This window comes from Petaurus breviceps, unplaced genomic scaffold, assembly GCF_028583685.1.
Source record: "Petaurus breviceps papuanus isolate PSGF00001 unplaced genomic scaffold, PetGlider_PUasm1.0 138, whole genome shotgun sequence".
Classification (NCBI taxonomy): Eukaryota; Metazoa; Chordata; class Mammalia; order Diprotodontia; family Petauridae; genus Petaurus; species Petaurus breviceps.
Genome location: NW_027185694.1, coordinates 30,498,705 through 30,520,137, shown reverse-complemented (window position 1 = coordinate 30,520,137; position 21,433 = coordinate 30,498,705). Strand labels below are relative to the sequence as shown.

Genomic DNA, 21,433 nt, shown 5'->3' with positions numbered 1-21,433 from the left:
TTCCAGTGCTTTGTGAAGCCCCTAGTCTATTCTCTAACCTGAAAGTGCCCTAAATTCTCTTCCTTTATCTTAGAACACCATAAAACTCCTCCCTTATCCTGGACCATAAAATTCCTTGTCTCCTCCCATCCTGGGTCACAAAATTTCCTATGTCCCTTATCTTGTATCATTTATTGTCCTTATCTTGTAAGACTTATCCTGCCACTAAATCTCAAACCCCCATTAGAAACCCTAAAAATTGCATCATCATCCTACAGGCTGTATAACTTTCAGTCTATCTAAGTCTGGTCCTTTTCCTATATCAATGCCTTTGTTTAGCTCCTTGCTAAATCTCAGACCCACTGCTTTTTCACCAGTAAAGCTCCCATTGGCTAAAGAGAAGGTTTAAGTGAATTCTTTCAAATCTAAACCAGCTCTCCCAACTCTGACCTCAATAATGTCAGGGGACCAGTGATGAAGCATGCTACCCACTTCCTGATAGAGAAGTGATAAGATTACTTTTTCAGTGGGTGGTAGTGGTGGTGGTATTGTGCCAAAAGAAGCTAGACAAGAGACTCTTGAGAGTAAAATGTGGAAGTGGATTTTACTTTTTCCACAGGACTGTGGAAAAAGGGTCAGGGTCAGGCCCAAATTGTACAGTGAGTCTGCACAATGTGCCAGCTTTTAGAGGGATGCCACATGGCCAATGGTTAGGTATTATGTAAGCAGAAACTTGTAGAGGCCACAATCAATGAGTAGTCAGTACACACCTTGAAATTCCAGCGCCAGTCAGCACCAAGTCTCCCTGCCCCAGAAGCCCGCCCACCTCTGTGAAGGTGAGCTGAGTGGGGAAGGGCAGAGCTAAACCCAGTAGTTTGCTCACTTCCATGAGGGAGAGCTGAGGCTGGGGGATAGGCAAGCCAAATACAACACTGTCAGTGAATGACATAAGGACAGGTTAGAATGGCTTATTGATATTTGCAGCCAAGAATGGGACAGGAGGGACTGTGTGGACACATGCAGTGAGGGAAAGATTTGTATCCAGCCTCCTTCATCCCCATGATCCCACAGGGCAACATTCTGTGAACAGTTGCCCAAGTGAGCTAATTTCCCTAACTACATTATTATACTTAGTTCTGAACACCCATGGGTGGGTCCACAGGAAGGAGAAGAGGGTAACAAGGAACTTTCGAACTATGCATGATGAGGGTTTGGTGCACATGCAGACCCCATTAGCTTGCTTGTTTGAGGTAACCTCTCTACCTGGAGGACACTGGAGGAATGGTTTTGGGAAAACTGTGATGATGTGAATTGCAGAAGAAACCACAGAGGATGGGTAGACAAAAGGTAACTGGTTCTAGTTGGTTGACCACATGGTTGGGAGGGACTTTTTTTCAAATGGCTGCATAGCTAGAGCCATCAGAACTTCAAAAAGACCTGAGTCAGCTTCAACCAGCAATTTGCTTCATTAACATCTTGGGAATTTACTACACCAGCATCTGGTAAGAGACCATGCTATAAAGGTAATGGTGTTAGAACCTTCCCCCATATGCCCCCCAGCTCTCCTCTGACAGAAATAGGCTTGGGCTTGGGTCCTTGGACTTTTCATTTGTTCTTTTTCTGTTCTAGGTGAACGGAATGAAGTCTTACAACCTAATAAGTTTAAAAGATCATCATGAGGACACCTATCATCCTGGCATTCCAGAACCTGAGTTCCAAGCTGTGTGTTGCCACCAGCCCAGTACTGATGCCCCAAGAAGCTTTTGGATCCATGCCAATAAAATCTGAAACCAGGTTTCATTCAGAATTGATGTTGTATTTGGTTGTGAACTTGGTGAGTCCAGGGCTGTCTAAGAACTCAGCTAAGTTTTAAATCTGCTCCCCTAGAGACCAAGGTAGTTTAGGGAAGAATGTGCCTTGGAGGAACTGGGGAAAATGTTTATAAATTTGTCTATGTCTTTGAAGTAAATGCCCTTTGTAAAAGCTACCCAGTGTTAAGAGGTTAAATGGATCTAGGTTCTAGTCACTGGCCCTTAACTAAGCCACATTAGTAACACAGTTGGTGGGGACTCGAGTTGATTTTAAGAAAAAAAAAGATACCCAACTCCTGAGGTTACGCTAGAATCTTCAGAGGAGATGTAGTAGGCCTTCTATTAGAGAGGACGAGGGCACATTCACTATCCATGTCATATATAAAACATTTAAAGAAATTGGAGAGAAGTTCTAGAGCAACTAGATACTTCAATGGATCTGAGAACCTATTTGTGTCTATACACCTTCCATTTATAAAGATTATAACACACCCAGGCTTCTGTATTGTGTGTAAATATTTATGCCTTTCCATATGTCCTCCATAAAAGACCTGCCCAATGTAAGGGAGTCCTTTAGGTATAACTATCACTATCTTCTTTGTATAGATGAGGAAACTAAGGCTCACAAAGGGAGGTTATGTGACTTACCCAAGGTCACACAGCCTCTGAGTATTTTAAAATGTTAAGGACACCAGTGTAGTACTTAAGGCTTCCAAGTGTTAATTTTCCTTTCTCAGTATGTGACTGAACTATCTACATTTACAGTTTTACATGTCATAGATTACTTTGCCACTTCCTTGAATACAAATTGTAGTTAATATTGCAGCCTACTTATATTCTTGCTTTATCTTTCCATCATTCTTTGGATCATCTGTAATTCTGAATTTGAAAAAAAATTCATCATAGTTTACTTGATTGTTTTGCCCTTACTAAGACATTTATGAGGTAGGCAACTAACCGCCTGGTTTGCTAGGTACTCTGGTATCTATCCGTCCTTACAAGATGGTCAGTGAATTCCTTATAGGGAGACTTAGGAAACACAGTCTCCTTCAATGTGATGAAGTATGGGCTCTAGGAGCCCCCTCTGGCTCTCCTTGAGTCCTTGAGGTACAGGCTCTGGGAACCTCCCTTGGACTCTTGATTAAATCATCCCATTTGATGAGGCATTTGCATGAGGCAATAAGCCTTGTGGCTGGGCCTAGACCTCTAGCCTAGTTACTAACTGCTAACTACTAACTCTAGCCTAGTTACTAGCCTAGCCTTCCATTGTTCATCTGCTTCCCACCCTTGAGCCTATCAAAATATCCATCCACCCTTGAACTGGCCTAGCCCACCAGTGTCTGTAGTCTCCAGGTGGCCTCCCCCCCTTAATCACTCATTGACCTCATTAACTCCTCCTGAAGACCCTTCCCAAACTCCTCCTCTAGACCACCCCTAGATTCCTCCCACAGCCTTCTGTATATAAGAATATATATCCTGTCTTCATGTTTGTGAGAGTGCCATAGAACGACCTAGCACAGACTTAACATTGTGTCCAATACAAGTGAACTTTTAGTAAACTTTACTTTTCTTTGGCTTAGAGAAGACTTGAGTGTAATTAATTTGGCAGGACCTGGAGTGTTGGTATTTTGGGGTCTCCAGAGCAACCCTGACCCTCTTTATGGGTAACCTCTTCAAATGGACCAGAAATTAGATAGCTGAGGGTTTTAGAGATGGCATCAAAGTTAGCTTTAGCAAAGGGATCCAGAGTAGCCATACAGTCCTTAAGAAAAATATAGCAGGGGTGGCTAGGTGGCACAGTGAATAGAGCACTGGCCCTGGAGTCAGGAGGACCTGAGTTCAAATATGGCCTCAGACACTTAACACAAAAACTAGCTGTATGACCATGGGCAAGTCACATAACACCAAGTGCCCTCTAAAAAGCAAAAAAGAAAAATATAGCAACCATCAGTTCTGACCTCAGCAGGGGCTTTTTAGTCACTAGAACTGAGACTTTCTTTAGGGACAGGAATCAGGTATCACCAGGACTGATGAAGTATGGTCAGTGACCTTGTGGGACACCAGTATCTGTGTTATATGTATATGTTGCCAATCTTGCTTTCTCAGTGGCCACATCTTATAAGTTCAGTGTGGCTAGGATGATGACACAAATAGATATAGGGACTTCTTTGGGACATTTGATACCCAGGCCAACTTGGTTTGGGTTCAGACTCTTGAATCTGGCAGATATGATCTTCAGAACTTCATCCTTCAGAGAAGACCCACAGGATCCAAACTTCTTGATGAGAAAGGAAAAGAGACAAATCTCCTCTAAGGTCTTGGTTTTCATATCCTTGATTGGATGGTCTGGTGTGGGGATCTTGTCTTTATTTTTTTTTTATTTTATTTTTGCTTTTTGGAGGGGGAAAGGTAGGGCAATTGGGCTAAATGACTTGCCCGAGGTCACACAGCTAGTTTTAAGTGTCTGAGGTGGGACTTGAACTCAGAACTCAGACTCCAGGGCCGGTGCTCTATTCACTGTGCCACCTAGCTACCACAAATACTTTCTGCTGTCAGTGGTGTAACTTATTCTTTTTTTTTTTTTGATGGTCTGGTGTGGGGATCTTGTCTTTATTTTTTATTTATTTTATTTTTGCTTTTTGGAGGGGAGAAGGTAGGGCAATTGGGGTTAAGTAATTTGCCCAAGGTCACACGGCTAGTAAGTGTTAAGTGTCTGAAGCTGGATTTGAACTTAGGTCCTCCTGACTCCAGGGCCAGTGCTCTATTCATTGTGCCACCTAGCTGCCCGGGGATTTGTCCTTAGCCTTTGCTCTCTAAGCCCTGAAGCCTTGGCCTTAGCCCAGCCCAGCCTTGCCCACATACATGACCCTGATCTTGACTTCAGCTCATTCTGCTGAAGTCTCTCTGAAATTGTTGAGGTTTAAAATGTTGGGATTTAAGGGGTGATTTAGGCACCAGGAACCTAGAGAATGGGATTAAGGGTAGGATCAAAGGTGGGAAGCAACAGACAATGGAGGGCTAGGCTAGGTTAAGGGTAACAGAGATTTGGTCTTAGCTGTAACAGAAAGTCTACGGCATTAAGTGAGAAGATTCAAGGAGAGTTCAAGGCAGTACAGCATCAGGATCTGCCTTGGCCTCTAGCTCCAAGATCCTGAGGGTCACACCCTCCTCCTGTAGCACCATTATGCTCTTTCATATTTCTAGGAGTAGAAGACAACTTTGCTTTTTTTTTTGCTTTGCTTTTTTATAGATCATCATGTGTCATGATTTGCAGCCATATAGTATTAACAGCGAAGCCAGGGAAGGCAGTAAGCAGAGGAAGGACATTTCAGGTATGAGGGATGGTCAGAGAAAATGCCCAGAGCCAGAGATTAAGATGTCTTGTCCATGAAATAGCAAAAAGACCAGTGTTACTAGAATGAGGAGTAGGTAGTGGTGAGCAAGGTGTAAGAAGGCTGGAAAGGTGGAGTATTGGGAGAGACTGGAAAGATAAGGGGAAGGATTTGGAATTCATTCTTCCTCTGAAGCAATGTTGTAACTCTCAATGATGAGATGGGGGGGGGGAGCCCTCTGCCCTGGATAAATGGGCTGGCCAATGAAATGATGATGTGACTGAACAGGATATTTACAGAACTCTGAGCCACCACTCCTTGCCTGCACATTCCTGATTACCTCATCTTCTTGCCCACAGGGCAGATTTCCTTTATAAAAATCTCTAGCTTCTCCTGGCTGCTGCTGCTGTCTCCCTTTAGAAGAAGAGCCTGTCAGGTGCATCACCCCAAATAAATGCCCTTGTTTGATTTGGAGACAGTGTGAGTCTGAATTCTTTTGAGACAACACTGAGACTTATGCCTTGCCCCTCAACCTGAAGATGTGGTCTGTTACAGAGAATCATCTTTGAAATTCTGTTTGTTCCATTTTGTTATTTACATCAAGAATATCCATTATCATGTGTGAAGATCATTTTCGTAAAGACTTGACATAGGTGAAAAGCAGAACCACCGTGTTTCCCCGATAATAAGACACTGTCTTATTATATTTTTTGGACAGAAAAACACCAGAGGGCTTATTTTAATGAACATTGACAGCAATTTTAATAAACAGGTAAATGTGAACAAAAAAAATGTACCTTTATTCAATAAGCAAATCACTGGGGAAGAACAGGATGATGCGCTCACTGCTGCAGCTCTGATTGGATGCAGCTTGGAGCGCGGCGTGCATTTCACAGGGTGGGGGACGACGGTGCATACAGAGGGTACCGTAATGTAGCGTGTAGCGCAGGGGATCACCTTCACTACAGTAGCAATCTCAATAGGGCTTATTTTCGGGGGAGGGCTTATTTTAGAGGAATCTTACACAGTAAGGGGAGGGCTTATTTTCGGGATAGGTCTTATTATTGGGGAAACACGGTATGTATCACTAGTTCCTTAATATCTTCTTGATCTCCTTTTCTGACATTTAATGCTGTGATTTTTACCATTTTTACACTCTTCTCCTCATAAGAGCATTTGGCCTAGTGTCACAGGGAGACCTAAATTCAAATCTTACCTCAGATACTAGGTATGTAACCCTGGACAAATCACTAGACATGTGCCTTAAGTTTTCTAATCTATAAAATAAAAACACCTACCTTCCATGGTAGTTATGATGGGATACAAGTTCTAGGAAACCCCTTGAAGACTGATTGAATCTTCCCACTTGATGAGGCATTTGCCTGAGACCATAAGCTTTTCATTATAGCTAGGCCCAAATCTTAGTTACTCTTAACTCAGCCTAGCCCTCCACTGTCCAGCTACTTCCCACCTTTGATCCTATCAAAATATCTATACCTAAATCTGTTACCATTAAACTAGCCTAGCCCTCCATTGTCTATCATCTCCGTAGCTTTCAACTACTTCCCACCCTTAATCATCAAGATCCTCCTTAGAATCCTCCTAAAGACCCTCCCCAAACCCCTCTTCTAGACTACTTCTAAATACTCCTACAACCTTTCTGTATATAAGACCCATCTTGCCTCCATGAAGGTGCTGAGAATTCAATCTAGTGCAGACTCAGTCTGTGTCAGATTATTCTGGCCTGCTTGTCAATACAAGCTTCACATACACTTAGGATCTGATAATCATTTTGATAATATTTTGGCCAACGTTTGAATTAATCAAACAGACTGCTATGCCTCATTTTACAAAAAAGGCTCCCTTTTTCTATCTCAGCCACTCCAGAGACCAGATAAGACTGGGAGTAGGGTTTAAAACAGGCACCCTGAGATCACAAATTCCAAACAGATCCAGCTTTGTCTCGCTCTGGGAGAACCCTTCTCCTTATATTAACAAAACAGAAGAGGCCTACTTTATGGCTCTTAAGGACAAGACCCTCAACTCACAGCATTAATTTGATTAATGGGACTTTTTCTTATCTTAAGATTTTCTGAATGTATACCATGTTATAGCATGTTAATGGTAAAGAAAATACAGATATTTTGGATCATAATTTCAATTGACACTTTTTCATCTCCCTTGTTTTTCTGTATTTATTATTTATCCAATTAAGAAAATTCCTTTCTCATACAATGATTAAACCATTATGAGGATCATAAATTTGTGTAACTCAGCCACCCCTAATGGTGATGGTCCTAAAATGTACTTAAGCTCTCTCATCCTTTTGTTCCTCAGTCAGAATTCTAGTTCTGCACTCCATGAACAAATAGTAAAGCTAGCCTTAAGGGAATAATGAATAAATGTTGTAAAATTTATATTACTATTTGTTTGTCTCTTTTAACCAAAACTTTGAAACTGGTCGACAGCTCCTTAAGAGTCTACCCATTAAGGCAAATCTTTAAATAAAATAAAAAAAAAAAAAAGTAAACTTTGTCTTACTTTGGCTGAGAGAAGACTTGAGTCTAATTTATTCCACAGGACCCTGAGTGTTGGTATTTTGGGGTCTTGAGCACCCCTAATCTTAACCCTAAGCCTCAACAGTTGTAAGGATAAAGCGAGGTACTTGTAAACTGCTTTGCAAACCTTAAAGCATATAAATGCTAGTTGCTGTTATTATGTTGATAATGATGATGGATGATGCTGACAATGAAGAACAACAATGCCTTTTAAATTGTGTTGTGTCCATTACAGATTTTCCTGTTTGGTTGAGTCTCTAAATATTCGAAGAAATATATGGAAGCGGAATTACATATTCTCCTTGGCTTCAGAGAATAAAACTTGCACAATGGATGTAAGTTACTGGGAGGAAGTAACTTCTTTTTTTTTTTTGCCTTTTAATTTTTTTTGGAGGGCAATTGGGGCTAAGTGACTTGCCCACGGTCACACGGCTAGCTTTTGTGCTAAGTGTCTGAGATCGGATTTGAACTCAGGTCCTCATGACTCCAGGGCCTGTGTTCTATTCACTGTGCCACCTAGGCTCCCCGAGGAAGTAACTTCTAACAGCTGCAAATGTCCAAAAATAGAATAGGCTCTCTAGTGAGGTAATAAGCTCCTTGTCACTTACAGAATTGCAGCACAAGTTTGACCCTAAAGGAAGATATATGAGAACATACATACCCCTTCCCTTACTCTTTTGCAAATGTGGGGGAACCATGGGGTTTAGAACTTTGAATATAGTCAGATTTTTTTAGATGTATTGATTGGTTTTGCCTTTTTTTCTCTCTTCATTTTTAAAAAATTCTTTGTTATAAGGTCTGGCTATCTGGAAGAAGAGAAGTAGAGGACATAAGAAAAAAATTAAGTGATAGAAAAGCAAAAGATTATCAAAAAAATTTGTTTTAAAATATTTAAGCAGATATTAGATAATAACAATTATCATTTATATAACTAGCTTTATAAATGTTATCTAGTTTTTATCTTCACAAGGACCCTGGGAGATAGGTGCTATTATTTCACCAATTCACAGATGAGGAAATTGAGGCAGAAGCAGCTTAAGTGACTTACCCCCCTAATGTTTGAGGTAGGATTTGAATTCAGTTCTTTTTCATTCCAAGTACAGTGCCCTATTCATCTAGCTATTAGGAATGGGTAGTGGGATTCCACCAGGAAGGTCTAATTAGATAGTATCTCAAATTCAGAATTTGTCCTGTATTGCTTATTGTTTTACATGCATTCCCAGAAATAGAAGGTGAAGGTTAACAAACATCTATCCAGTCTGTATGCCAGGTCTTTCGGTTTTATACTTTGTGTTCTTTCCACTTCTCTCTCCCATTCAGAATGTAACTTTTTGGAGAGGAAAGCCAGTGTGATATTAATGGGCCTAACTGGGCTAGGTTCCAGTGCTACCAAATAGCTGTATGATCTTAGCTGGAGAAATCACCTACTTTCTTTCTGCCTTAGGTTCCTTCTTTATTAAATGAAGAGGTTCAAATGTATAATTTATAAATTCCCTCTCAGCAATTAAGCATCTGTCACTCTGTGGATCCTAGGACAGGTACCTCCTCTTACATTTCTGCATCATCCTCAACTATTAATTACCCCATCACCAAGGATATTTACTAAGAAGTAGGTGATTTCACTTAGGGTAACTAGGTGGGCCCAAGTGATGAGGGATAGCTCCTTGAATTCTTTCCAGATGCTATTGCAGGTTTTCTGATCTTATCTAAGACCAGAAAACCTGCAATAGCTGCTGGAAAGAATTCAAGGTCTCAGGCTTAATTGGAGTGAGAGTTGTAGAAGTTTATTTTTATGCTTCTACAGAAGAGGGCAAGAGTCCTTAGGGGACCTGCAAGTGAGAGGGGTACAGGCTTTTACTTTTAAAGGGTAGGGCTGCCATTGTCAGGGCTGACCGGATGGATGTAAGAGACCTCAGATATTTATAGATAAAAGTTAGGGCTGATTGAGAGGAACTTGTGAATTCAGTGCATAGATAGTTTAACTTGGAGATGAGATTTGGGCCAGACCAGAGGAGACATGAGATTAGGCTAGGACAAAGGAGTCACAAGTTGTTGCCTAGGCAGAGTGCGGATAGGTGAAGGGGCAGAGTTTGACAATACAAATTGCAGTTACAATTGTACAAACTGGTTTTACAAATTGATTTAGACCCCAGGTACCCCATCACAAGTACAGGAGTGTCGAGCCTGGTGTTAGGAACACTGATGTTACCGAGTTGAAATCTGGCCTCAGACACTTAACTAGTTGTGTGACCGTGGCCCCAGGGGCTGTTAGGTAAATTTGTCTTCTGTGGTTTCTCCCTCCCGACACAGCCTTTCTTATCATTCCTCCTGCTTCTGCCCAGGTTCAGGCTGTTATCACCTGAAACGTGGCTCTCCCACCTTTTCCTTCTCTCTACTTCAGCCAGATTAATTTTCCTAAAATGCCCTTTTCAGTACTAAAGTCCTTGCATCACTCCCTCTCTTCTCAACCACATCTGCCTCAGTTTCCTCATCTATAAAAAATGAGCTGGAGAAGGAAATGGCAGACCACTCCATTATCGCTGCTAAGAAAACCCCAAATGGGGTTAGGAAGGGTGAGATAACGACGGAAAAAACCACTGAACACTAACAAGGAGAAAACCTGTGCTCCTAAGGCTCTGCAATACAAATCCTTTACTGAAGAACTCAGAATGTAGAAGAATGCAAATTGGGAACATGTAACAGAAAAAAATAAAGATTCCGAAGCTCGCCAAACGCAAAACTTAATACTACATTTCCCAGCAAAGAACATGCCCGGGAGGACATAAGATTCGGTGCCCTTTTCGAAGTCTTTTTGGAGAGAAAGACTACATTTCCCGGCAGGCCCTATCGGTACGCATACGCAAGCGCACTGACATTCCCTAGCCCGGGAACGAGGATGAGAAAAGTTCAGGGGGGGTGTTGCAGTTGCCGTCGCTGCGGTCTTCATCGCCTCCGTCACAGTTGGCTCATTTTGGCTCGTCCTCGGTAGGTGGGTTTAGGTAGCAGCCATGGGCCTCAGGCAGACCAGGGGAGCAGGGGAGCGGGGAGCGGCAACATCTCACCCATTGTGCTCCCCCCATCCCGGGCCAGGCTGTGGTGCCCCAAGACACTAACAGTACGCATGCGCACATTGCGGAGCTCGGCGAAGGGGAGTGCGGTGGAGGTAGGGTGGAGAGGTCACGCGTCCGCCGCGGAGGGTTCTTTGTTCGCTTGGGCTGTGGCTTAACGTATCACGTGGGGAGGCGGCCTTTAGAAGCACGTGGTGGGGGAAGAGCGTCAAAACCTTTAGAAGCACGTGCGTTGGTGCGAGGAGCGGAGGAAGAGAGGTGGCTGGCGAGGAAGGAGACCATGGCTATTGCTTGGGCGGGTATTTCTGCCGAAAGCTGTAGTGATAGTAGCGGCCATTTAGAAAACCCCTTAGAGCTTTTCTTATTTCAGCGTCCCGAGGTTGGTAGTGGGAGTTAATACCTACGTTTTACAGATAATCATAATTAATAACCTTTGTGTGCTGACTTGGAAGTCTTGCAAAGTTCTTTTTCCACAGCCACCTTGAGGTAGGTAGTGCAAGTATTATTACAGTACAGCTTGCCCTAGGTCCTCTGTAAGTTCTTCCTCCAGACACCACCTTTCTTATCATTCCTCCTGCTTCTGCCCAGGTTCAGGCATTTGTCGCCTGAGAAGTGGTTCTCCAGATTGCATACTCCCCCCTTTCCTTTCCTCCACCTCAGCCAGACTGATTTTCCTAAAATACCTCTTTAAGTTTGAAAGCTCTTACATGACTTCCTTTTTCTTAAAAGATCAAGTCCAAACTCCTTTGGTTGGAATTAAAGGCCCTCTTAAGTTTGGTGGTTTGATTTAACAGCCCAAATGAAGAATTTTGCTAGATGGAGACTTATGTATGTTAGAAGGTAGTGGGGATGAACTTCTGTAAAGGGAGAGATTAAAAATAATAGATAGCATCATATCACCCATTCCCACCCCCTTCATTTCCCCCATATGAAAACTAAGGTACAGAAAAGTGAAGGGATATGTCTAAGAACAGTCAGGTAATAAACTCCAATAAGAAATAGATGTGGGATTAGAACCCAAATAATCTGGTTTCTGTGTTGTAGAAAAGGAGAAAAAAATATGGGAGTTATAAAGGATGGAATTTAGAAGTACAGCTGATTTCCTTGCCTTTGGTCTTTCCACCCTTCACAATGCATCTAATTGTTAAAATAGTTTGAACACTGAATTTGGAGTCAAAGCACCAGCGTTCAAATACCAACTCTTTTATCTACTCACTGTATAACTTTGGGTGATATATAAATTTGGTTGAAATCTTTGGGTTCAGTTTCCTCATCTGAAATGAGGAGGTTGGCTTACAGATCTCTGAGGTCCTTTCTAGCTGTAAAAAATAGGCTCCATGAAATAAAAATTCTCCTTTTAATCCGGGGCCCTTCCAAACAGTTGCCTTACTTTGTCTTTTCAGACTTATTTACCATTGCTTCTTTACCTGGCCCTTCCACTTTAGCCACACCTATCTTAACAGTTTCTACTGGTGCAATGCTATTTCCTTCCTTTTCTCATAAGGTCCTCTTCCCTGTTCTTTAGCTGTCCAAATTCTATGCTTCTTTAAAGCCCTCTGCTAAGACAAATTTTTGCCTGACAAACCTCACTTGAAACTTTGAACTTCCTTAATACCTGTCACTAGTTTGAGACATATTATAAACTTACTAATTCAGTAATTCATAACTGATAAAGTAAAAACCGATGATTATTTGTTCTTAGTACCGGCCTCACAGAATCTAGGGTTTTTAAGGACATTGTAGTGATCACTTAGTTTTAGGGATGAAGAACCTTTGGCCCAGAAGAAAAATTATTTGCATGAGGTCACAAAGCTAGTGAGTAGCATAGCTATTAATCCTCTTGCTTCAAATCCTATTTTTTTTCTCTTATCTTCTGAATATAGCTTTTCTTCCTGATAGAATGTAAGTACAGGGAGGGCAAGGACAAAATCTTCTTTTTAAAACACTCCTGTGGTTGTTAATGCAGGAGCAACTTATCAAATTGTTGACAGATGAATTAAACTTACTGTGTGCCATGATGTTGTTGGTACTTTAGGAGCCTCTCCTCCCAGAGGCTTTTGACCATTCTTTGGTACTTTAGGAGCCTCTCCTCCCAGAGGCTTTTGACCATTCTTTTCTTTCTTACCATCCCCCTTTCTTATAGGACACCATATTTACCACAGCCATGGCTTTGGTGTCAGCAGACTCCCGAATAGCTGAACTACTCACAGAGCTCCATCAACTGATCAAGCAAACTCAGGTAATAATACTTGCATTCTTCTCCTCAGATAAGGGAAAATTCAGAGGGTCATTAGAAAGGAAATCAAGGTAGCATAGGTTACCCTTACCTCCAATTGTGAAAACATGACTTTAGAATAAACCAGTGTTAAAAGGTGCTGTTAAGCACCATAGGAACAATTGTAAGTCGTGGTTCCTGGCCAAGGAAAGGAAAGAACAGGAAGTCCAGGTGGTTGGAGAAAAGACTAGGGGACAGGTGAGATAGTTACACAGGTATAATAGGGGAGCTTTAGGTCTGAAGGACAGGAGAATAAACTGAAGGGGAGCAGAGTACAGAGGCCATTGGACAATCTGGTAACTAAAATTACAACCTAATTACAATGTTATTTCAAAATGTTGATTAGTGCAACACTGTATTGGTTATAGTCAGGAAAGACTAGATGTTCTTAAGTCTCATAGTAAGGGAAATTAGATATTCAGGAAGTTTGGGGGATTTATTTTTAAGTTTTATTAATTTTTTCTTCCTCATTGTACCATTTTAAATGATTAAGCAAAATATGCCCAAGGTGTGTGTGTATATATATAAAAAGGAGAAACTAGGTATGCATAATGGTATAATAGAGGTATGGATTCATATATGTTTAAGCAAAGTTTTTTCAAATTTTGTTTTAGACTCAAACAAAAGAAACACATATCATAAACTTAAATATTGGAACTTAAATACAAAGTTAGAAAAAAAAAGCATGTCATGTGCATAGCAGAACATAAGAAAGGATTCAAAATATAAATTTTCATTTGTAGAAAGCCATCTTTTCTTTGCTTATTTATGAGTTTCTTTTGTTCTCTGCTGTGCACTTTCTAAATTTTTTTTCTTTTTTCCTTTCCCCTACCCCCCAGAGGGCTACAATAAAGTTTAGATGTTTCTCTATAGCTATAAATATATACTTACACACACATATATACACATACATATATAAAGGCAAAGTTTTATTGATGAAAATGTGTAAAAACCCTAACCTTCCCCCTTCCATTTCTTTAACTTCTCTCATAACAACAACAAAAATAGGTGAACAAAACCAAATAAAGACCCCCATCTACATCTGACAGAGCCTAGAAGCACAGTGGAAAAAGCATTGGCTCAGGAGCCAGAGGACCTGGACTCAAATCCTGTCTTTGCTTCAGTGTGACATTTCAAAAGTGACGTAACCAGGGCCACTAGGTGGCACAGTGAATAGAGCACCGGCCCTGGAATCAGTAGGACCTGAGTTCAAATTCAGCCTCAGACACTTAACACTTACTAGCTGTGTGACCTTGGTCAAGTCACTTAGCCCCAATTCCCTGCCTTCCCCCTTCCAAAAAGCAAAAAAAAAAAAAAAAAAAGAGATGTAACCTCCCTGAGCCTCAGTTCCTTAGCTATAAAAGGAGGAGGTTGAACTAGATGACAGTCTGAGGTCTCTCAGCTCTCAGATCTTTGATCCAAGTCAGTAGTGCCCCCATTTCAATTTGTCAGCAGTCATTTGTTAGAAAAGAAGAAACAATCTCTATTTTTTCTTTCTTCCTCCCCCTCTCTTTCCACCCTTTCTTTTCCCTCTTCTCCTACCTCTTCCCTTCTCTCTTATTTTTCCCTCCCCTCATCTTTCCCTCTTCTCCCCCTCTCTTCTTTTTCTTTTCTTTCCCCCATCCCTCTCTTTTGAGACTGGATCTCCTTTTCTTGCCCAGGCTGGAAGCTCTGTGTCTTCTCACTGGCCAAGTCCGCTTCTGATTGACATGGAAGTTTTGGCATGCTGTTTCCAACCTGGGGTGATTTGCCCCTCCTTAGGCAAGTCTAGTGGCTCTCACTCTCTGTGGTATCCAGAAGTCTTAGTGCATTCTTAACGCTCTCTAGGACTTAAAGGGCATCCTGCATCAGTGCTGGATTTTGTGTAGACACAAGAAAGGCATGGCACCACACTGCATGCAGAAGGCCTAATGTTGGTCTCCCCCCTAAGCAGAGGTGACAGGCATGCACCATCCCCGTCATCTAGCACATTGCTTACTTTCAAACAGTTTTTTTAATCAAGTAAAACAACATATAACGATTTACAGAAAATGTACAAGATGGTTAGGAAGGTATAGAGTCCTGGCAGGTGTGATCAGGAAAGGCTTTGTATTGAAAGTGGTGAGTGACCTGTGTTTTCAAGGGAAAGAGGAGTTCTGTGAGACAAAGGAGGTGAGGAGAGCACTCTAGGCATGGGGACAGCCACATAAAGGCAAGGCGAGAGGAGGTTGAGTACTGCCTGTGAGGGATAGAGAAAAAGCCAGTTAGCTGCATTATAGAGTTTAGGAAGAAGAGTAATGCAAAATGAAGCTGGAAGGTAGATTGGAGCCAGGTTGTGAAGGGACTTAAAAGTCAAACAGAGTTTAGAGTTGATCCTAGAGAAAATAGGGAGCCACTAGACTAAGTTGTTTCCAGTTTTTGTGTAGGAATTTTTTTTTTTTGCTTTTTGGAGGGCATTTGGGTTTAAGTAACTTGCCCAAAGTCACACGGCTAGTAAGTGTGTCAAGTGTTTGAGGTCGGATTTGAACTCAAGTCCTCCCAACTGCAGGGCTAGTGCTCTATTCACTGCACCACCTAGCCACCCCCTGTAGGAACTTTTTGAAGAACCTTTTGGGTAGAGACAATATAGGGAAATGCTTGGAGAGGCACTAAGCTGGTTTAGCAGGACAGAACCTCTCTTTCCCTTCCTCATCCTCCTTTTCTCCTTTGCTCTTCTCTCCACATCTGTGTAGGAAGAACGCTCCCGAAGTGAACATAACCTGATCAACATCCAGAAGACACATGAGCGAATGCAGACAGAAAACAAAAGTGAGATATGGGGAGAAAGAGTTTGGGGAGGGAGGCTGTCCTGGCATGTTGTAAGGCCTGTACCTTGCTTGTTGATTTGTGTTCCTGTGTTCATCTGCAGTCTCTCCCTATTACCGGACAAAGCTTCGAGGTCTCTATACCACAGCCAAGGCAGATGCAGAGGCAGAGTGCAAGTGAGTGTGGTCATCCCTAGGATTCTTTTTTTCTTGTCTATGTCTCATGTATGCCCCACAAAATTTACTAAAGATGTGGTTCACGTTTGCACCCTTGCTACAGAAACATAGTTTCTGCTGTCACACTAGCCCAGATTTTCCTATTCTACCTCCTACTGTAGTCTGTATTCTCGGACTCCTTGTCCTCAGGCTATTTCTCATTCATTCCACATACTAAGCTGCTCCTTTACTTAGGCTTGTGCATGATCCTTCCCCCTCCAATTATATGAGTCTTCATCCTTGGTTCATAAATTCCCTTTGCTTTATATGCCCATTCCGTGTTATCAGTGTTTCCTTCATCTTTTTGTCTGTTTTTCCTTTCCATTGTATCCTCATTCCTTTTTTAAAAAAAAATTAGGGGCGGCTAGGTGGCACAGTGAATAGACCACCAGCCCTGGAGTCAAAAGGACCTGAGTTCAAATGTGACCTCAGACACTTAACACTTACTGGCTGTGTGACCTTGGGCAAGTCACTTAACCACAATTGCCCTGCCCTCCCCCCTCCAAAAAGCAAAAAAACCAAAACATTCTCAGTGTAAGAGGCAGGTTAGTTGCAGGAAGGACCAGATAATAAAATACTTGTTACTGGTGGGGGTAGGGGTGGGGGGAAGAGTTAGGAGATACTTCCTTAGCTATGTGACTTAGATAAGTCATTTATCCTCATCCTTTCTTAGTGGTTTTTTATTAGCAAAATAATAAATACCTATACTACAGTCAGCCCTAAGGGTGGTTGTAAGGAAAGTGTAGAGCACTATATAAATATGGGCATTAACATCTTAATCTGTAAAGTGTGGGTAGGATTAGATTAGATACCTTCTCTGAGGGCCCTTTCAGATCTAGATTTATGAATCCTATGAATTATTAATCTCATAAAGTTGGGAAGATTTGGGTTGAAAGTTTCATAATTTAAAAAAATTTTAAGTGGCTGAATACTATGGGATTTACAAACTGAAGCTCATAATTTCAGTAAAGATTTCATCCTCAAACAGTCAGTGCTTATAAAAAACTCATTCTGTTTCTCATAGACTTGTACTGCTAATGGTAAATGAAGCAAATTAAGAGAAAATCAAGAATTCATGATCTTAAAGAGAACAGTGATAACATTTTTGACTTTCAGATTCTCGGAATAGAGTTGACACTGTATAGACAGAAAACAGTGCATTGTAGCTTTTCTAGAAGGATAGTAGGTATTGTGCCAGGTGGCAAATAGTGATTTCTCAACATTGAGAAAGACTAACTCATTTCATGAATAGCCTGTAGTAACCTGAACGAAGATGTTTTGGCCTCTGTTGGGCCCAGAAAGGTATAAGAAAGCCCCAAACATGTTTCTTTCCCCAAATGCCCACTTCATGTTGCCTAAGATGATATGGTTAATTCTCTGGTGCAGTGGCAGCTCCTTCCAGGGGCTCTGGAACTGCCCCCCCCCGCAACCCTGTTTCAACTTCCTGCCTCTCATGAATTTGTTTTCACTTCTCTGCTTCCCTTCCTCAGTATACTGCGCAGAGCTCTGGATAAGATTGCTGAGATCAAGACTCTGTTAGAAGAAAGGCGCATAGGTGAGTAAGAGGAACCTTGCTCTGTATAGTGGGGAAAGAGGCACACCGGAGGATGGGCTGTATTTGCCTGTTCCTCTGCCACTCTGGACACCCTGTAATTGAGGGAGTGTTGCTTTGATTTTCATCTTTGGTGGGAGGTTGACTACAGTATTTTTCTCAAGTTTTCTGGTATCTATTCACTGCTTACATTCTGCTTACCTTTTTATTCTGGTGGCAACTAGAGCTTTTACCCCCATTTTGTGTAGTTATCGGTATACAAATAAAAGTTTTAGCAAACATTACCTTATCAATGCTGTCCTGTAGACATGTTTAGAAACAAGTTTTGCAGGGTTAAAATCAGTGTTGAGCCAGTCCCTAGTTTGTGTCCCCTCAGTGATGCTTCTGATGAAGGCAATGCCATGGGCTGGATTCCCTGTTAGTCTTCTTGGCAATCACATGATCATATGTTTAGTAAAATAGTTCTTGGTATTTTGAGTAATTTTCAACCTTCTGATGGGTCCCCGGAGCTTCTATTGAATGGTTTCTTTAGATTTCAGTCAATAGAGCATTTATTAAATTCTTGTAGTAAGCCAGGCACTGTGCTATGGGATAGAAACAGAAGAAGCTTACAAGATCCTGGACTTGAGGTCAAGGAAACAGAAAAGGACAGTGTCAGGGATCTCTCTTGGGTAGAGTTGGGGTTGGAATACCAAAGGAATGTCCTCTTCCCATTACCATGTTTTTTTTCTCCATTGAGAATATGCAAGACTTTGGGAATAGGGGTTTAGTGGCTCAGACTAGAGAAGGAATTAAACTTAAAAGTCTAGTTACAGTCTTGTGAATAAAATCTGGAAAGAAGAAATGACCATAATGTTCCTTGCCATTTAGTATGGGAGGGTTTAATTTCTTTTCTCCTCCTCCACAGCGGCTAAAATCGCAGGATTGTATAATGATTCAGAACCTCCACGGAAAACCATGCGCCGAGGGGTGCTGATGACTTTGTTGCAACAGTCAGCCATGACGTTGCCCCTGTGGATTGGGAAACCTGGGGACAAGTAAGTGCAGGGGCTCTGGGGAAAGGAGATAAGGCAAGATTTGACTAGATTGTGGTGGTTTAGAGTCTTAGAGAATTCAGGAGGTTGAGGGTGAGAGTAGAGGTCTCTTTAAAGGAGTACTTTCAGGATACAGATATGTGGGTTCATTTGGAACTTTCAAAAGTCGATCTCTGGGGTATCATCAGGGAGAAGTGCTTCTGAGGACAGGGTTGTATGACAAGGCTTTTCCATGCCACAGGCCTCCACCCCTGTGCGGGGCCATTCCAGCTTCAGGGGACTATGTAGCCAAGCCAGGAGATAAGGTGGCTGCTCGAGTAAAAGCTGTGGACGGGGATGAGCAGTGGATTCTGGCAGAAGTGGTCAGTTATAGTCATGCCACCAATAAGTAAGTAAAAATCCTTTTGTCCTCTTCTAGAATTTTGTTTCCTATCCCTTACCTTAGGGTTTCTCTTACTTAGTATTAGCCTTCTCAGATCACAGATTTTCTGTCTCATGACTTCATTGTCATCCTGAGTTGTCTCCTGGAGAATAACTAAATCAGAGATTTAGTCTAGTTTAGTTGTATTTTATTTTTGCTTTTTTGGAGGGGGAAGGCAGGGCCATTGGGGTTAAGTGACTTGCCCAAGATCACTTGGCTAAAGTGTTAAGTATCTAAGGCTGGATTTGAACTCAGGTCCTCCTGACTCCAGGGCTGGTGCTCTCTTTACTGTGCCACCTAGCCACCTCTTAAATCAGAGATTTACTCCTTATTTTTTTCCCTGTAGGTATGAGGTGGATGACATTGATGAAGAAGGCAAAGAGTAAGTGTCCTCCTGAAGAGATCTCTGCAGAGAAGAGGAGAAGGGAGGGAGGTGGGATCAAGGCAAAAAGCAATGGGTGTGGGTCCTGAAAGAACAAGAGGAGAAAAATGCTTCCTGCGAAATAGTTCTTTTGTATTATCAGGGCAGAGGGTGCTTACAGTATTTTCCTCTGCCAGGAGACACACCTTGAGCCGAAGACGCATCATCCCACTCCCACAATGGAAGGCCAATCCCGAGACAGACCCTGAAGCTTTATTCCAGAAGGATCAGCTTGTTCTGGCATTGTACCCCCAAACCACCTGTTTCTACCGGGCTTTGATTCACACTCCCCCACAGCGGGTAAGGAATGATGACCTGAGACTGAGAACTCTTCAGTTGTAAGTGTAAGAGGTTAGGGTTGCATCAGTTGGTTCCTAAGTTTAGGATTTCTGAAAGGATAGAAGAATGGGTAGAACTTCCATGTGTTGGTTTTTGTTATTTTGTCTTGACTGCATTAATGGGGTCATCATGCCTTCTCAATTATTCTTACATACAACCATTGGTTTCTTATAGAATCTCAGAGCTGGAAGGGACCTCAGATTGTCCTTTAGTCCATCATCCTACCCAGTGCAGGAATCCTTTTGTCAGCATCCCTGATAAATGATTATCTGTTTAGTGCTTGGACACGTCTAGAAAGTGTGCTGGAATTGGTTACAGGGGCGGCCTTGAGACTTGTGTGGCTGTGTGAAGTTGGACATAGCCTCTTTATTGTAGCCTCAGTTCCTTCATCTGTGCAACCAGGATAATACCTGCAGTACCACCTGCACAGAGTTGTTGGAGGGGCAAATGAAATAATGCAAGTAAAGTGTTTTGCAGACCTTAAAGTTCTATTAAATTACAACTCTTATTTTTTTCCCAGCATTTAGCATAGTACCTTTCAAAATGTTTGTTGAATAAAATTCTATTGATCAGTGAGCTTTTATTTTGCTAGCTAGACAGTCTATTCCATCATTTTAAGTGCTCTGTTATAAAGTGCTTTCATATATTGAGCCCACATCTGTGTCCTTGAAACTTGTATATCAGTCTTAGTTCTATCTGCTGGAACTATGTGGAACAAATGTACTTTCTCCCTCAAGGGCTTTTAGATATTTGAAGAGAGTTACTATGTCCTCCCTCTTCCATCCTCACCTCCTTCTCCTTAGTCTTTTTTCTTCAGCTTAAACACATTCCTAGCTCCTCCAGTCCTTACATTGCTTAACTTTTAGACCCCCTCTCCATCTTGGTTACCCTCTTCTGAATGGGCATTTAACTGAGTGACGTTAAAATTCTCAGACCGGAGAAAACCTACTCGAGATATGAGCTGATTAGTACCTAGTGTGAAGCCTTTTCTCACCTCTGCTCCCATCACACACATCTTTCCTTCCACTATTCTCCATTTCCCCTGAAGACAGAACAAAATGAAATTGCAATAAGTGTGCCAGGTGGTGCTAAAATCTGGGGGTACAAAGACAGATAAAGCCCTAACTGTTCTAATGGAGATAGAGACTAGATATTAGAACTTTCTTGATTATGAGGAGTGCCAAATGATAGGAGATAGCTCTTGAGTTTTCTAGGAAAGGTGTTTTCTCAGGACATGCTAGCTTTCCAAATACCCAAGTTGGGGCAACAGGCAGATAGAGGTATATAATGACTACTTGGTGGTCACTGTCAGCATTGGGCTTTCTGATTCTTCTTAATTTTATTTCCTTGTCTTTAGCCCCAGGAAGACTACTCTGTCCTGTTTGAAGACACCTCCTATGCAGATGGCTATTCTCCTCCCCTCAATGTGGCCCAGAGGTATGTTGTGGCCTGCAAGGAACCCAAGAAGAAGTGAGGTTCGGTTCGACTGAATCATCATGGACTTCTATTACCTTGCCTTTGTTTACCTAGCTTTTCTGCCATGCCCTTTGAAGGGGGGAATTAATGTATCATTCTCTGCAGACAAATAAATATGTCCCTGTCCCCATATCATCTGTTTCCAGGGCCTAATTTTCTCCAACTTCA

The 21,433-nt window shown here is 41.9% G+C and overlaps 1 protein-coding gene and 1 long non-coding RNA gene across 9 annotated transcripts; both read left to right on the top strand.

Annotated features, from left to right (window-relative positions):
• The first annotated feature begins 778 nt into the window (after positions 1-778).
• On the top strand, positions 779-8,033 carry LOC138142698 (uncharacterized). 4 transcript variants are annotated; one of them, XR_011163522.1, is made up of 4 exons: positions 779-1,326; positions 1,609-1,813; positions 5,841-5,894; positions 7,916-8,007. It is a non-coding gene; the product is annotated as an uncharacterized lncRNA (long non-coding RNA). The 4 variants fall into 4 exon arrangements; XR_011163519.1 differs by lacking the exon at positions 5,841-5,894 and adding an exon at positions 5,041-5,122 and having other exon boundaries at positions 780-1,326; positions 7,916-8,015; XR_011163514.1 differs by lacking the exons at positions 5,841-5,894; positions 7,916-8,007 and adding exons at positions 5,041-5,122; positions 5,482-5,832 and having other exon boundaries at positions 781-1,326.
• Positions 8,034-10,517: 2,484 nt separating this feature from the next.
• On the top strand, positions 10,518-21,397 carry SGF29 (SAGA complex associated factor 29). Of its 5 annotated transcripts, none has more exons than XM_069063714.1 (10): positions 10,518-10,665; positions 12,892-12,987; positions 15,735-15,810; positions 15,911-15,983; positions 17,513-17,577; positions 18,482-18,611; positions 18,850-18,996; positions 19,376-19,411; positions 19,588-19,750; positions 21,147-21,397. In XM_069063714.1, the coding sequence occupies exons 2-10, from the start codon at positions 12,913-12,915 to the stop codon at positions 21,261-21,263; spliced, it is 882 nt and encodes a 293-aa protein (XP_068919815.1). In that variant the 5' UTR covers positions 10,518-10,665; positions 12,892-12,912; the 3' UTR covers positions 21,264-21,397. The 5 variants fall into 5 exon arrangements, with proteins under 5 accessions (XP_068919815.1, XP_068919823.1, XP_068919813.1 ...); XM_069063722.1 differs by having other exon boundaries at positions 10,537-10,669; XM_069063712.1 differs by lacking the exon at positions 10,518-10,665 and adding an exon at positions 10,712-10,843.
• Positions 21,398-21,433: the final 36 nt, after the last annotated feature.